At 47.8% G+C, this 14,660-nt stretch overlaps 3 protein-coding genes across 3 annotated transcripts; all 3 read left to right on the top strand.

Annotated features, from left to right (window-relative positions):
* Window positions 1-1,583: 1,583 nt before the first annotated feature.
* BDV27DRAFT_163819 (uncharacterized protein) lies at window positions 1,584-2,381 on the top strand (the record flags this gene model as incomplete). The annotated part of the gene is made up of 2 exons (XM_032073594.1): window positions 1,584-1,819; window positions 1,868-2,381. The coding sequence occupies 2 exons, from the start codon at window positions 1,584-1,586 to the stop codon at window positions 2,379-2,381; spliced, it is 750 nt and encodes a 249-aa protein (XP_031921271.1).
* A 2,632-nt stretch (window positions 2,382-5,013) lies between these two features.
* On the top strand, window positions 5,014-5,790 carry BDV27DRAFT_150671 (putative DUF341 family oxidoreductase; the record flags this gene model as incomplete). The annotated part of the gene is made up of 2 exons (XM_032071260.1): window positions 5,014-5,107; window positions 5,183-5,790. The coding sequence occupies 2 exons, from the start codon at window positions 5,014-5,016 to the stop codon at window positions 5,788-5,790; spliced, it is 702 nt and encodes a 233-aa protein (XP_031921270.1).
* Window positions 5,791-6,090: 300 nt separating this feature from the next.
* Window positions 6,091-14,209, top strand: BDV27DRAFT_163817 (putative polyketide synthase; the record flags this gene model as incomplete). Its single annotated transcript, XM_032073593.1, has 9 exons — window positions 6,091-6,375; window positions 6,441-6,527; window positions 6,587-6,644; window positions 6,693-7,032; window positions 7,082-7,607; window positions 7,658-8,240; window positions 8,317-12,953; window positions 12,999-13,319; window positions 13,370-14,209. The coding sequence occupies 9 exons, from the start codon at window positions 6,091-6,093 to the stop codon at window positions 14,207-14,209; spliced, it is 7,677 nt and encodes a 2,558-aa protein (XP_031921269.1).
* Window positions 14,210-14,660: the final 451 nt, after the last annotated feature.

Below are 14,660 nucleotides of genomic sequence, written 5' to 3'. Positions count from 1 at the left end.
TTTTTGGGAGCTAACTCTGAAGATAGGGGAGCCTTGGCTTCACTAAGCGACGGGTCTGGTGTGTACCCCAAGATTGTTTTGCTTTTTTTCTATGAATCGGTCTTCCAAATATTTCCCTCGCTGCCTCGTATATGTCTTGCTTCGCTTTAGAAGCCACAGAAGAAAGAAAGCTGATCCTAACCCTGGAATTCCCCTCAGCTGTCGATCTCTTGCGCACTTAGCACCACGAGTGCGAGATGGAAAACTCAGAAAAACACCTAGGGACAATATTTACTCGCTAGAAACCCTCACACTACAGTGTACTAGGTATGCAGTTATATCCTAACGCATAGGGCCAGCCCTACACTGTCAATATTGCCGCAATATGGGTACGGCATATTATGGCGTAAATCGATGTTGAATAACTTCACGCTAGGTATGCTTCGCACAGGCATTTCCACTGGCCATGAAGGATCTTGCGCCTCTACAAAAACCTGAGTTGTGGTTGTTTCAACTACTGAATCATTGCGGCGAAAAAAAAAGTTTGGCGGTGTAAGACTTCAGACGGGCCTTAGGGTTGATGCCTAATTGTATAAGCCATTTTTGCTGGGTTTTGCTGGATTTCCGGGCCATAAATGATGGCTGACTACATTACCAGTTTGGCCGACAAAGAAAGACATCTTCAAACCCGCTCTGATTTGATAGCGGAAGGAGATCACGAGGTGTTCTCGCTCGCCTGCTGTAGTAGAAGAGTTCTGGCCTATAGGAGGCTCAAGGATGCATACACAGAAGGAGATGAATGGTGCTCGGCCGAGACATACAGAATTCTAGAAACGCGATTTACCAAAGCCGCCCTCCGCCAGTGAAAACGATTCGACTAGCTGCTAGGAACATCAGGTCCTTCAGGTCAGCCAATGACAAGCGGATGGGTTGGAGCCATAGGATTCGTGGCTTGGGGGTTTAATGCCTCTTCCCGGGTGACCCAAAACCTATCTAGAGCCCAACGAAGGAATATCCTAAAGCTTTTGCTTCTAATGATGGGGTTGCCATCATATCCACTGCCTCCCAGCCCGGTGATGCAGAAGTAGTCAAGGTGTCTCATGCCCTTGTTTGTGAGCTGCTTGAAGAAGAGAACGGTAGGCACGTGTCTCATGGTGACTCTCCGAAATGGTGTTCTCTGTAGGTACCCGCTGTTGCATATGGGAAATTAGTAGAAAATGGCTAGATGCCAGGCCAGCCTCAGCGATCTAAAGTAATTATTCGTGGGACCCTATGCTCACTATACTTGCCCCTGTTTTGCTCGACCAGGAACAACATTACCTACCTTTCGGGCTTGGAAGAGGTTATAAAGATTTCCTTCTCTTCTCATCAGATTCCCGAACTTTTTCAAAAGTTGTATTTTGCATCTTGTTCTAACCGTTCATTTCTTCTCCCTTTTAGCCCCTTTTCTTTTTCTTCAAAGCTCTTCTTTGCGGTAGCCATCTCCCTCTCAGCCAATGACACTGACATCATACCCACCTGAAACAATTTCCAAGATTGCCGTAACATATAGACCACTCGCCACACCTTGGGGTTGGAATCCTCAGTGCTCGAACATCTTTCTAATGTCCGACGACAAACTGCTGGCATTTGATCCAGGATACACTGAATATGCCCCTGCAGATAAGAAATGTGTGCTACCGGAAGTTGAAGAGTGGTATGACGCAGATAGCGAAACAGGGCCCGATGGTCTCACAACCGAGAAGTGGCTTGGCCCTCTGGCTAGCCCTACCAACTCTGGCGTCTCTGTATATACTTCTGTTTTATACCAATCGAGAACAGGGGTTGCTTACTATCCCCCGTAAGTGAACTCCTTACTAGGTATATCTAATGCTAACCTAGGTCGGAGACAATATACCTTATTATCAAAGGATTTCATAGACTGCGTATCCGCCATCCACTCTGAAACTAAAGTCACCTACAAGATTTCTAAGTCCACGGGCTGGGCCTTCAAGACGACCGAATTTACAAAGGTTACGGATGTTCATGCGGTTCCCGTGATAGGTTGGAATATCAATCACCCTGGAATTGGACCCACCACTGTTACTGCCACTGCGACAAGCTCATTCGATACAATGTCTTCTACGTCAACACAAGCACCTATACCCAGAAGTAATAGCATCTCGGTAGGAGCCAAAGCGGGACTCGGTGTTGGCATCACTATGGCCGTCATGGGGGTCATGGTAGGTGCGTTTCTTGTCTATTTACGAATAAAGCGAAATGCCAAAAAGGGTATCGCAACTCAGCTACATCCTAGGAGGTATGGTCGCGAACCCAGCGAGTTCGAGGTGCCGCTACACTCTACAGGGGGTACCCCCACGGCGACCACTAGCAGAGCTATCTGCGATACGGGAACCATCTGAGATGGAGGGGTGGTCAATTTTGCGTTTTGGTGTGCTTGTGTATTTCTTTTGTTAGATTATATGTTCGTAGGCCGGTCCTCTTCTCTGCTTTTACTTGTTTCTCTTGCCTGGTTTCTCCTTTCTCCTATCATTCTTTCTATATTATCTCTTATCATTGCCTCTCAGGTTCCCCTTTCGTATGTGTATTTCTTAGTCATCTAATTTTGCGTTTGAGACTTCCCCCCCTTCCCCCCACCCCCCCGGTTGGACACAAGAGCTGGCTATTTAGAAGTAGTGGGGTTCAATTCGGTGTATAGCCTTGCCTAAGGTGCCGTATCTGATTTGCCTACATTAGTAGAGAGGATAAAAATGGGATTGCCTATACTAATATTAACTCTTACGATAAGGCGGCGATCTCTGGAGTGGAGCGGAGCACAGTATGATAGTAGAGTATGTGATGCTGGTGGGATATTGGACTTATATGACTAACATTCCCAGGGGGCCGGGGAAGAGGATCCAAGGAGTTGATATTGCATCCGTACGTATTTTACGGTTGGCATTTCCGTCTTGATACTAACATCACAATAATTGAGTATCTCCATACTAGCGTCATTCATAACTTGGGCCGACCATCCGCTGATTCGACTTGAAAACAGTGAACCGCCATGGCTACGTAGTATAGAGATGATAACGGGAAGGCTGGGATCACTTCTCACATCTTGGGGCTACATGGGGGAAGCCATGGCTGCTTGTTCCGTTTTATTTGCTCGTGCGCTTTTCTTTATCTCGTCATTGATAGAGATAAAAGTCCGCCGTATGGAGTAGATATGCCAGGAACAATTACCGGAGCGGACAACGGGGCACTGCATAAGGTTTATGGGACAAAGATGATGAAACCAGAAAGCTTCGCTCAAGTCATGCCGGGGAACTCAATCTTTGTTCTGACATCAACCGACAAAGACGACCTCTGGAGTAACTTTTCAGGGCGCCTGGTGCCTCTCTTTCTGAAGCCTTTGTCTGTCGGGATGAATAAGCGCTGCTCAGACCGCTATAGGCTGAGGGATCTATATTTTTAGCAACTCCCAGGCTTGGGATGTGGATCTAGATCTGTGTATAGAGAAGGTTGAATCGGATGGGGCACCATGGCGGTAATTGGGAAAAAGTGGACATTCCTCGGTCTGGATGATAAAGTCCCTCGAGGTTGCCCCTTTTCTGGCCATTGGAATCCTGTCCACCACACACCAACACTGTTTAGTCGACTATCTTCATCATCTATCTTAAAACAGGATTTTGAGACATAGCCTACACCTCCACTTGCGCGTGGCCCGAGTTGCTCGCGATGAAGCTCCCTCTGGTTCTACTGACTGCCTTCGCCAGCCTCACGACCGCTGCAGTTGCAGGTAACAGCCAAGGTCAACGGCTTTCCCACCTTTCTCCTTCGCTACTTGTAGTGTCTTGGCATCTACTGTCGCTCATATTGGCTGACTTCTATTGTAGATATAGGCCCTCCCTTCACTAAAGAGCCCAGCGGCGTGGAAAAACAGGACGACGTTAAGGATCCCCCACTTCTGGATATTAAAATCTATAAGCCTGAGGGTCGTTTATTCAGCCGAGTATGTCGTCGACCTTGTGAATAGATTCCCATTGCTGCGGCTTGGATATATGCTCGAGTAATAAAAGATGTGAAGGGCTTTTTGATAAAAAGTTCCCTAAAGGATATCCCCTAGGCCAAGATATAGATTGGTCTAACAGTACACAAGTGGATTACTGGTCAAAACTCTCAATAAGTAAGTACTGTTTATTCTCTATATTAACTCTTCTAATATTCTATAGAGCAAGACACGGCCCATTGGTTAGATAATTCCTCTGCACCGGGAAAACGCGACTACGTTACGGATCCTACACCTTCTCCGGAAAAGCTGCATTTCGGATACATGCTCAAGTGAGAAAAGATGTCAAGGTTTTTACAATGATAAGTTCCCTAAAGATATCCCTTGGATGAAAGGTTTAATATTTCCGATTCTGCGGCGTTGCAGAAATGGGCAGTGTTGTCATTCACTTGTCAATGAGTAGGTTCTGTCCGATTGTTTTCTATGTTAATTCTTCTAATATCTCGCAGTTCGACCAAAAGAACGCCACCGGGATAAGGGACTTTTATACGGAATAGTTAGTGTGCGAGGCAGTCATGCATACTAGGAGCGGCATATGTGTCTCTTTGCATTCTCTTACTTTTTCTTGAAACTTGTCCATATCTCTATTATTGATTCACTGGAAGTAGATGTACGAAAATGGGATCTGCATTAGAGAAGGTTTTGCTACGTGATGGAAATATCTCCCTATTTGACCATGCATTGCTGTTCAAAATAGAGAGTAGCTCACCTACTGATTCTAGGAGGTTACCACGAAAGCGCATGGCTGTCAATAAGTTCAATTAGGATTCATGAGACCTAGAAAGCAAACAGGGATGTGTGACCGTTGACATTTTCAAGAAAATGTTCCGTGGTGATACGGGGACTTTTGACGTCTACCTGCCTCATGAGCATCGCATTCATGCGAGTAAGATGGTTTTTGATATCGAGATACAAATACTCTTCCAACTGGCTTTATACCTATCACCGATTGGCGGTTACCTGTGGTAAAGACACCAGTGATTATGCCTCTCAAAATACTTTGTCTCCATGGCTGGGGCACCAATACCAAGGTTAGCCAAATCTACTGCATGGCCGAGGCTTGTGGCACTCACCTATGTGTGCTAGATCTTGCAGACCCAGCTAAGTACGTGCTACGGTGCCTTAGAACAAACCAATCAGCTTAACAAATAGATGGTCTAATGACCGATCTTCGTCGCGATAATACGGTGACGTTCCACTTTCTTGAGGGCGATGTGGATTCGATTCCAGGCCCGGGGATCTCGGGCTTCTACGACGGTCCTTACTACAGTTATTATAAGTTTCCCCGGTCCATTTCCGACAATGACACCGAGGGAGAGTCTTTACTGAGTGCGTACGACCGTCTTTATGACGCTGTAGAAGAGGAAGGTCCTTTCGATGGGGTCCTTGGCTTCTCCCATGGAGGCACTTTGGCAGCTGGATTCTTGATCCACCGTGCAAAGTCGTACCCGCAGGAACTACCTTTGTTTCGCTGTGCTATCTTCATTAACTCCCTCCCACCATTCCGGATGGATCCAGGTGGGGATCCAGTGATCGATCCAGATCTGGAGGGGTACATCAACGTCCCAACAGTGACTATTGGCGGGGCTGAAGATCCACTGCTTGAGTACTCGCTTGCATTGTATCAGCTGTGCAATCCATCCATGTCGACCTGGGTGGTGCACAGCAAAGGTCACGATATCCCAGTAGATACAAAGAACGTTTCCTCCATCGCTGCAGCAATCAGGAAATTGGCAATTCAAGCGCTGGCAATTTGGTGACCTTTCGACTTTAGCTTATGCTTTCTTGCTTCTGAACTCCTGTCCACATAACATGAGATATATCCTGAAACGATGAGTAAAAAGTCAAATGAGGATCATCAGATGTCCAATAGAGTGATTCGGTGATCTCAGCGGATGTAGTTCGGGACATTGTGATGTGCAACACTGGCACCGGATCTTAACGGAATTATTGTACACCGTATATTTCAAATCAGTTGCGCCTGTATTGCCCATGATCCAATGTGTACCCCTATGTTTGTGACTTTATTCTAGCTACTATGCATGGGTCGCTGAACCATCATGACAGCCGATTCCCTTGAACATAGTCCGCCCGCCATCCCGACATCCTCCACTCAAACTTCAGAACCAACTTCTTTAGACCAAGATGACTTGTCCATCCTATTAGAAGATCTATGTATGCCCATTGCAATCGTCGGGGTGGGCTTCAGAGGGCCTGGCCGTGCCACCAATGTCAAGGAATTATGGACGATGATTCTCGAAGGGCGGGAAGCGTGGAGTCCGATTCCAAAGTTACGATGGAATAACGATGCCTTTTATCATCCGGACCACTCACGACATGGAACAGTAAGTACCGTCATATTCTTCAAGGATTTGACCATCATAGAGCTGACAACAAGACACACTCACAGATCAACGTTGAAGGCGGACATTTCCTAGCAGAAGATGTGACATTGTTCGATGCACCATTCTTCAACATGACAAGCGACGAGGCGGCCGTAGGTAAACTCAAGCGACCACTGGGTCCGGATTGGTTTTCTAATACCTCAGCCCTTAGGCGATGGACCCTCAGCAGCGGCTGTTACTTGAGGTTACTTACGAAGGCTTCGAAAATGGTACGTCCATGCTGTCCTCGTACCCGAGTACACGCTCACAGCCCATAGCTGGTATCCCGATGGCAAAGATTATGGGCAGTTCAACAGCCTGCTTTGTTGGTTGTTTCAACACCGACTACACCGACCTTCTCCTCCGCGATCCTGACTGCATTCCAATGTATCAGTGCACAAACTCGGGGCAGTCCAGAGCCATGATGGCGAACCGAGTGTCGTACTTCTTCGACATGAAAGGCCCTAGTGTTACAGTTGATACCGCCTGTTCGGGTAGTTTAACAGCTCTCCATCTGGCATGTCAAAGTCTTCGGACCGGTGATGCCTCCATGGCCGTCGCAGCGGGAGTCAATGTGATTCTTAGCCACGAGTTCATGTCGACGATGACTATGATGAAGTTGGTAGGAAAGATTCGTTGTATTTAGACATATTTAACCAATACCCAGGTTTCTCTCCACGGATGGACGATGCCATACGTTCGACGAAAATGCCAGCGGATACGCCCGAGGCGAGGGTATTGGGTGTTTGATCCTTAAGCCGCTAAGAGATGCCATTCAAGACCACGACCCCATTCGCGCCATAATCCGAGGCTCTGGGTTGAACCAAGACGGCAGAACCCCCGGAATTACCTTACCGAGTGGCGCATCGCAAGAAGCTCTGATGCGTCATGTCTACAAGGTGGCTGGCCTCGAGCCATGCGAGACCGACTTCGTCGAAGCCCACGGTACTGGAACTCAGGCAGGCGACCATATCGAAACGGCAGCTCTCGCAAAGGTATTTTGCCATAACCGAAGTCCCATGCGGCCCCTACGAGTCGGGTCCATCAAAACCAACGTTGGCCATCTCGAGGGCACGAGCGGAGTTGCTGGCGTTATTAAAGCCGTCCTGATGCTCGAGAATCGGACCTTTCTTCCCAACCGCAATTTTCGAGTGGTCAACCCTCGTATCCGATGCGAAGACTGGAAACTAAAGGTAAGTATTCTGAATACCTTCATCTGGTATAGTCATTAAGCCCGCCGCAGATACAATTATCTGCGGAGCCGTGGGAATACCCGGGTCCACATCGCGTTTCTGTGAACAGCTTCGGATATGGGGGGAGTAACGCGCATGCCATACTCGAAGATGCATCAGGCTATCTTTACAGTCGTGGACTGAGACGTATAGTGCGATACGGCGAGCATGCTATCGATGCCAACCAAGCTTGCCCTACACGATCTCGAGTCTACATGTTCTCTGGGTTTGATGAGAGGTCCACCACAAGGCAGCTTCAAAACTTTCGAGAATATCTCCTCAAGGAGAGATCTGAAGCAGATGACAGATACATGAGTAACCTAGCTTATACGTTGAACGAACGCCGTACGATCCATGCCTGCCGAGCTGCCATTGTGGGAACCTCCCCTGCGACACTAGCAGAAGCATTATCTGATCGGATGAAAATGGTTAAAGCTCGTCGGCGACCAAGTATCGGTTTCATATTCACGGGACAAGGTGCACAGTGGGCTGGAATGGGAAAGGAGCTACTTGAGGCATACCCGGTATTCCACGAGTCAATCCAAAGAATCGATGACTATATGAAATCCATTGGTGCTCCTTACTGTATGGTGGGTACGTTAATCTGGTATTACCCCTTACCAGGATTCCCTTCATATCATGACCAGCATCCGCTGATGAAGATTAATAGAAGAGATCCTGAAGAATCAAGAAGCCTCGCGGTTAAGCAACCCCCTTTTTAGCCAGCCCATATGTTCTGCCCTTCAAATAGCCCTGGTTGATCTACTGGCATCTTGGGGAATACATCCAGACTCGGTGACCGGTCACTCTAGCGGGGAAATTGCCGCTGCATATGCGACTGGCGCACTGACCATGGAGGATGCCATGACAGTCGCTTACTACCGAGGAGTGGTTGTCAGTAACTCGCCTTTCGCTAATGGGCAGATAAGGGGGGCCATGCTTGCGCTGGGGGCGTCTGTCCAGGAGAGCCAGTCGTATCTCGACATGCTTCAATCGGGAAAGGCTGTTGTAGCGTGCATCAATAGCCCAGTGAGCGTCACGATTGCCGGAGATCTCCCTGCTATTGATGAATTAGAGCAGATCGTCCGCGAAAAGCAAGTGTTTAGCCGCCGGCTGGCAGTAGAAGTTGCATACCACTCATACCACATGGAATTAGTTAGGGAGCAGTACTTGGGCCATATAGCGCATGTGAGCCCACGGAGCCGTGAGGATATTGCCAACTATCTTCATAGTCGATCTGTATCCTTCTTCTCCTCTGTAACAGGGGCAGAGATCAACCCATCCGAATTAGATTCACGATATTGGGTTAGTAACCTTCTGGGCCAGGTGAATTTTGTCGATTCGTTGCGCGCCTTGTGCTTCGAGACAATTAACCAGCGGGCCCCCGTCAGGACGCTAGGAAACAAGCGAATAAAGCGAGCCGGTACGGCCCAAAAGGTCAGTGTGGATGCCCTTGTTGAGGTTGGTCCTCACGCTACACTGGCAGGACCAATCAAACAGACCTTGCGAGATGACACGAAACTCAATGCAGCCGAGATCTTATACATTAGCGTTCTAACCAGGGACAGCCACGCTGTTACAACTGCTCTAACCGCTGCCGCTACATTAATGTGTGCCGGATATCCTATGGACTCCCAGGCAATTAACGATCCTACAGCTTCCCAGGAACCAAGCGTGCTTGTTGACCTCCCTCCATATGCGTGGGGTCACATCCACTCATATTGGGCGGAGCCTCGGATTAGCAAGGCTTTTCGCAATCGCAAGCATGCCCGGACAGATCTGTTGGGTGCCATCGATAGGATGGCTTGTCCTTTTCAGCCTTTGTGGAGAAACGTTCTTCGCGTGTCTGAAAATCCCTGGTTATTGGACCATAGAATCGAGTCTAATATTGTATATCCTGCTGCTGGGTATGTTGTCATGGCGATAGAGGCATTCCTACAGCATGTGTTCAACGATACCACCGCCGATCAGATACCCACAGTCTATATTCGTGATATATCGATACAATCGGCTCTAGTTCTTCACGAGACAGCGGCTGTAGAGACCCTACTCATACTCAGTCAATGCGAGAGCAATTCTCGCGGCTCCTACCAGGCTCACAAGTTTCATATTTACTCAGTCACGCAGGAAAACATATGGACAGAGCATTGTAATGGTTTGATTGGAGCACAAAATAGCGATTGGGCCGCATCCGAGCTTGAATTTGAGCAAGCAGCTCAAGACGACTTTACTTCCCTCGACATCCAATTGTTTTACAAGAACCTAGCCAGTGTCGGCCTTGAGTACGGACCATGTTTCGCTAACATCAAGCAAGCACGCTTCAAGGACTCAACGTGTGTAGCAGAGGTCATCACCCCAGATACTGCTGCGGTGATGCCCATGAATTTCCAGTATTCCTTTCTGATACATCCTTGCACTTTGGACACTATAATTCACACAATCTTCATCAATACGAATGCAATCAATGATCCTGCTGTTCCTGTTCGGATCAATGAGATGTGCGTGTCGTGCCGCACAGATTATGCAGCTGGCAGTAAATTGAATGTTGTTACAAAAACACAGCGAACAAGGAAGGGGGATCTCATCGCCTCGATTTCAGTTCTGGATGAATCTCGGCGACCGTCAATTTCTATTGCAGGTCTACGGTGCAGGCGCCTTGGACCAAGTATTTCTCCAGACTTAAGGAGAATGAAGGGCCAGTTGGCATATGAGTTGAAATGGGATTTGGATATCGATTTGCTGACCGGGTCTGCGTTACCGAGCATTGTCCCCTCCTGTCAGGAGTCAAAAAAGCAATATAGTGGATCTAACGCTTTATATGAAGCATGCGCGTTATACTACATCAAGGATTACGTTAAACACGTGGATCAAGCGGTCATCAAGACGCTTCAGCCTTTCAGGATAAGACAGCTCGAATTTTTCAGAGAGATAGCGACACAGCAATATCAGATTTCCCGCGACGTCCACAGTGACGATATCGAGCGAGTAAGATCTTCCGGCCCTGAGGGTCATCTTCTCTGCAGTGTGGGGGCAAGTCTGTCTTCTGATTTGACGAACGAGGCCAGCCTTGGAACGGTTGGTGAACAATCCATGTGGGATGAGTACTGGGAAAAGGTCTACAATGATCCGGCATATGAAACAGTCTCCAGGTACCTGGACTTGGTCGGCCATAAGAACCCTATGATCTCAATCCTTGAAATCGAGGCTAGTACGGGTGGAGCATCGAAGAGATTCCTCCAACGGCTCGTCAGGGAAAAGGGTGGCGTTACTCGGTTCACCAAGTATACCGCAACACACCCAGATCTACGTCTTCTAGGGCCAACAGGAGATGAGATCTGCGCATGGGACAACTGCGTGGAAATCAAAGAGCTCGATGTAGAGGGAGACATAGATGCCCAGGGTTTTATCATACAGCAATACGATGTCGTGATCGTTGCACATGGATTATACACAGTCAAATCGAAACATAAAGCATTGAGCAATATTCATAGTCTCCTCAAGCCTAATGGCCATCTGATCCTGTGCGATCCTTTATTCAAGCCAAAATTATCTGAGTATGTGATATTCGCTAATTCGCCGGGACTGTGGAAGCAAGATGGTGTTGGATATTTCAACAATGACTTGATAACCAGTCTTAAGGATGCCCAGTTCACGGAATTGCAAGAACTGGGCAGATCTGGAGATCAGCATATGGTCATTATCTCTCGTTCGACAAGACAACAGACTTCGCTCATGTCAGAAGTTGTTATTGTAGCAGAGGAAGGCGAGTGTGGTGTACAGATACCCCATCTGCGAGACCTTCTTTCTTCAGTATCGCAGGTTGACACAACCAACCTTGCCCATCTCAAGCCGCAAAGAAAGGCTTGTGTCGTCCTGAGTAATCTTCAAGTACCAGTTCTGGCACACCTAAATCAGTCAACAATGGATATTATCAAGCGGATGTTTCTAGAAGCGACCTGCGTCCTTTGGGTGACGCGTGGTGGCACAACCACCCCGGTAAACCCAGAAGCTGGCATAATCACTGGCTTTGCACGGACTGCTCGCTCAGAGACGGGAGTAGAGCCTATTGTCACACTTGATTTAGATGCTGACAGTCCACTTTGCGGGTATCGAGCGGCTGAACTCATATACGACCTTGTTTGTCATCGTATGTTAGGAGGTAAGTCAGCCGAGTCCGATACGGAGTATGCGGAAAGGAGTGGTGCCCTTCTTGTCCCACGGATTGTGGAGAACCGACATTTGAATGAAGCGATTGCATCTGTTCATGATATGCATCTCACAAGCGTTGAAACCTTTCATCAAGAGAAACGACATCTGCGAGTGGTGGTGAATGACAGTATCCAACCCGAAGATATTCATTTCATAGATGACAGCCGGATTACCACGCTTTCCGATATTGAGGTCCGCATACAAGTCTATGCCGTCGGATTGAGTGAGCGAGATGCGCAGTTAGCAGACAGCCAGGCTTCAGGTTTAACGGAAATCGGGCTCGGGTGTAGCGGAACGGTACAAGCTGTCGGTAGAGCCGTCCGCAACCTGATGCCTGGAGATAGAGTAGCCTGTCTGGGATCTGGAACAGCAGCCAGTATCTACCAAGACCGAGAAACTGCATTTCAAAAAATACCTTCGGATATGTCTTTTGAAACTGCTGCTGCGATACCCGCAGCTTATTGCACAGCTTTCCATGCCGCTCACTGTCTCGCTGAGATAAAGCCAGGAGATCGAGTGTTGATTAGCCCCGCAGCTGGAGCAGTTGGTCAAGCTGCGATTGAAGTATGTACTGTATTAGGTGCACATGCATACGCGCTTGTGGGGAGCGTAGCAGACAAAGAACTTTTGGTCTCTTCGTCTCTGTTGCCAGATGAACGGATACTTCTCAATAACGAGTTGTACTTAGAGAATCTCGTTCGATTGACCGATAATAAAGGGGTAAAGGTGATAGTCAATTGTGGTAAATCTGACAATCGTACCTTCCGTTCATTATGGAGATGTTTTGGAACATCAGGCACTTTCATTCAATTACATGCCTGTAACGCACTTGAGAAGCGTAGATGGGAAGTGCCAGAACTTGACAAAGATATCATTTTTGCGACTATCGATATTGGGAACCTGGTGAAAAACAATTCTGAAATGCTGGACGAGGTCTGGGATCGAGTAGCGCGTCTTCTTCGCCGAGGCACACTCCGTGGTCACTCGTCCCTGACCTCTTATAGCATATCGGATATTGCCGAAGCGCTGGATGTCCTCACGCAAACAGATCATCCAGACCCGGTTGTACTCACAGCTGGTATTGGTGATACGGTTAAGGTTCGTACCGTCCCCCTCCTCTACTGGAAAATACTAAGTCAGTAGACTATCGTCCCTAGGCAACCTGATATGCTTCTCCGACCAGATGTCTCATACATGGTTGTCGGGGGACTTGGTGGTATCGGCCGCGCGACAGCACTCTGGATGGCAGATCATGGAGCAAAAACAATCGTTTTTGTCAGTAGAAGCGGACTACCAGGAGCATCGTCCCAAAGAACTGTACAAGGATTAAACGAGAAGGGAGTTCGAACCATCATTCATGCCTGCGACATATCCAAATGTGATCAAGTTAAGAAGATGATGAACGATCTTGAAGAAACTGCACCGCCAATCCAGGGCGTCATCCAAAGTGCCATGATCCTGAGGGTACCTTCTCCCAAAGCTCGATCTACACGTATGAAGCTGACAGGTTGCAGGACACGCATATCGAGAAGATGACTCTTGGCGACTACACTGCGGTTCTCAAGCCGAAGTACCACGGAACTTGGAACCTCCACCGCTATCTCCCATCCCATCTCGACTGGTTCATCATGCTATCTTCCATTAGCGGTATAATAGGTAACGCGACTCAGGCCGCCTACGCCGCCGGCTCAACATTTATGGACTCTTTCGCAGCGTATCGTAACTCCTTGGGTCTTCCAGCAGTATCTTTGGATCTAGGAGTGATCACAGATGCGGGCTATCTAGCCGAGAACAAAGATCTGGCATTGAAAATGGAGCAGCAAGGATTCCAGGGAACTGACACCAAGACCCTTATGTCATTGATCGAGGTAGCAATCACGAGCTGCGAGAAAGACAGAACGACCTCCCAAATTATTACCGGTCTAGGTCAGTGGAAAGCAACTCGATCACTGCCCAACTTCGATGCACCTCTTTTCTCCCACTTTCGTCGACTCCATCTAGACACGACAGTCAGTTCTCAGACTGAAATTCCCGATACGCTGAGACAGGACCTCCAGGCCACGAAAACCCTTGAAGATGCTACGGCTGTGATCTATACAACTTTAAGTGCTCGAGTCGCTACTCATCTCTCAGTTCCAGTCAAAAGCATCAACCCTATTGGCCCAATAACGGAGTACGGAATTGATTCTCATGTAGCGGTCGAACTTCGTAACTGGATCTCCAAGCACATAGAGGGTACTGTGTCTATTCTGGAAATCTTAGCTAGTTCATCCTTGATGGAGTTGGCAGGAAAGATAGCAGAGAGGTCTAATCTAGTTAGGGTTGAGGAGGAGCAGTTATCGTCGGCGTTCTGACAAAGGACTAAGATTAGAAAACTTGGTAAATTGCCAGTTATTCAGTATATGTTTGCTCCGGATGTAATTATTTCACTTCAATTTACAGTGAATATCAGCATCTTGCACATTAGCTGGAGATGATACTGTACAAATACCACTCCCAGTTTCTTGCGAAAGGACAAAGCAATAAAACAGTGTAGCTAAACTCCGGTCTGTTGACCAACCTGTACAGTGGCTACAGTCCTCAGACCCTCCCACATGAATGAATCGTAGAGATATACGTAAATATTCATCAGCGGTTTATAGAAAAGAGCCTCGAGTCGAACTTCAAAGATACAGATGAAACTACGTACCTATATCTCACGAATCCGCAACAATCCGTGTTGTTTACAAAAGAAAGCATACAATGTTCATCCAAGCTTCATGTATCTGAAGCCAATTTATCAGCCGAACCTTTGTTAGTCGGTAC

The sequence above is a fragment of the Aspergillus caelatus genome, assembly GCF_009193585.1.
Source record: "Aspergillus caelatus strain CBS 763.97 unplaced genomic scaffold BDV27scaffold_356, whole genome shotgun sequence".
In the NCBI taxonomy this organism is placed as follows: Eukaryota; Fungi; Ascomycota; class Eurotiomycetes; order Eurotiales; family Aspergillaceae; genus Aspergillus; species Aspergillus caelatus.
This window is presented reverse-complemented; position numbering and strand designations above follow the sequence as displayed.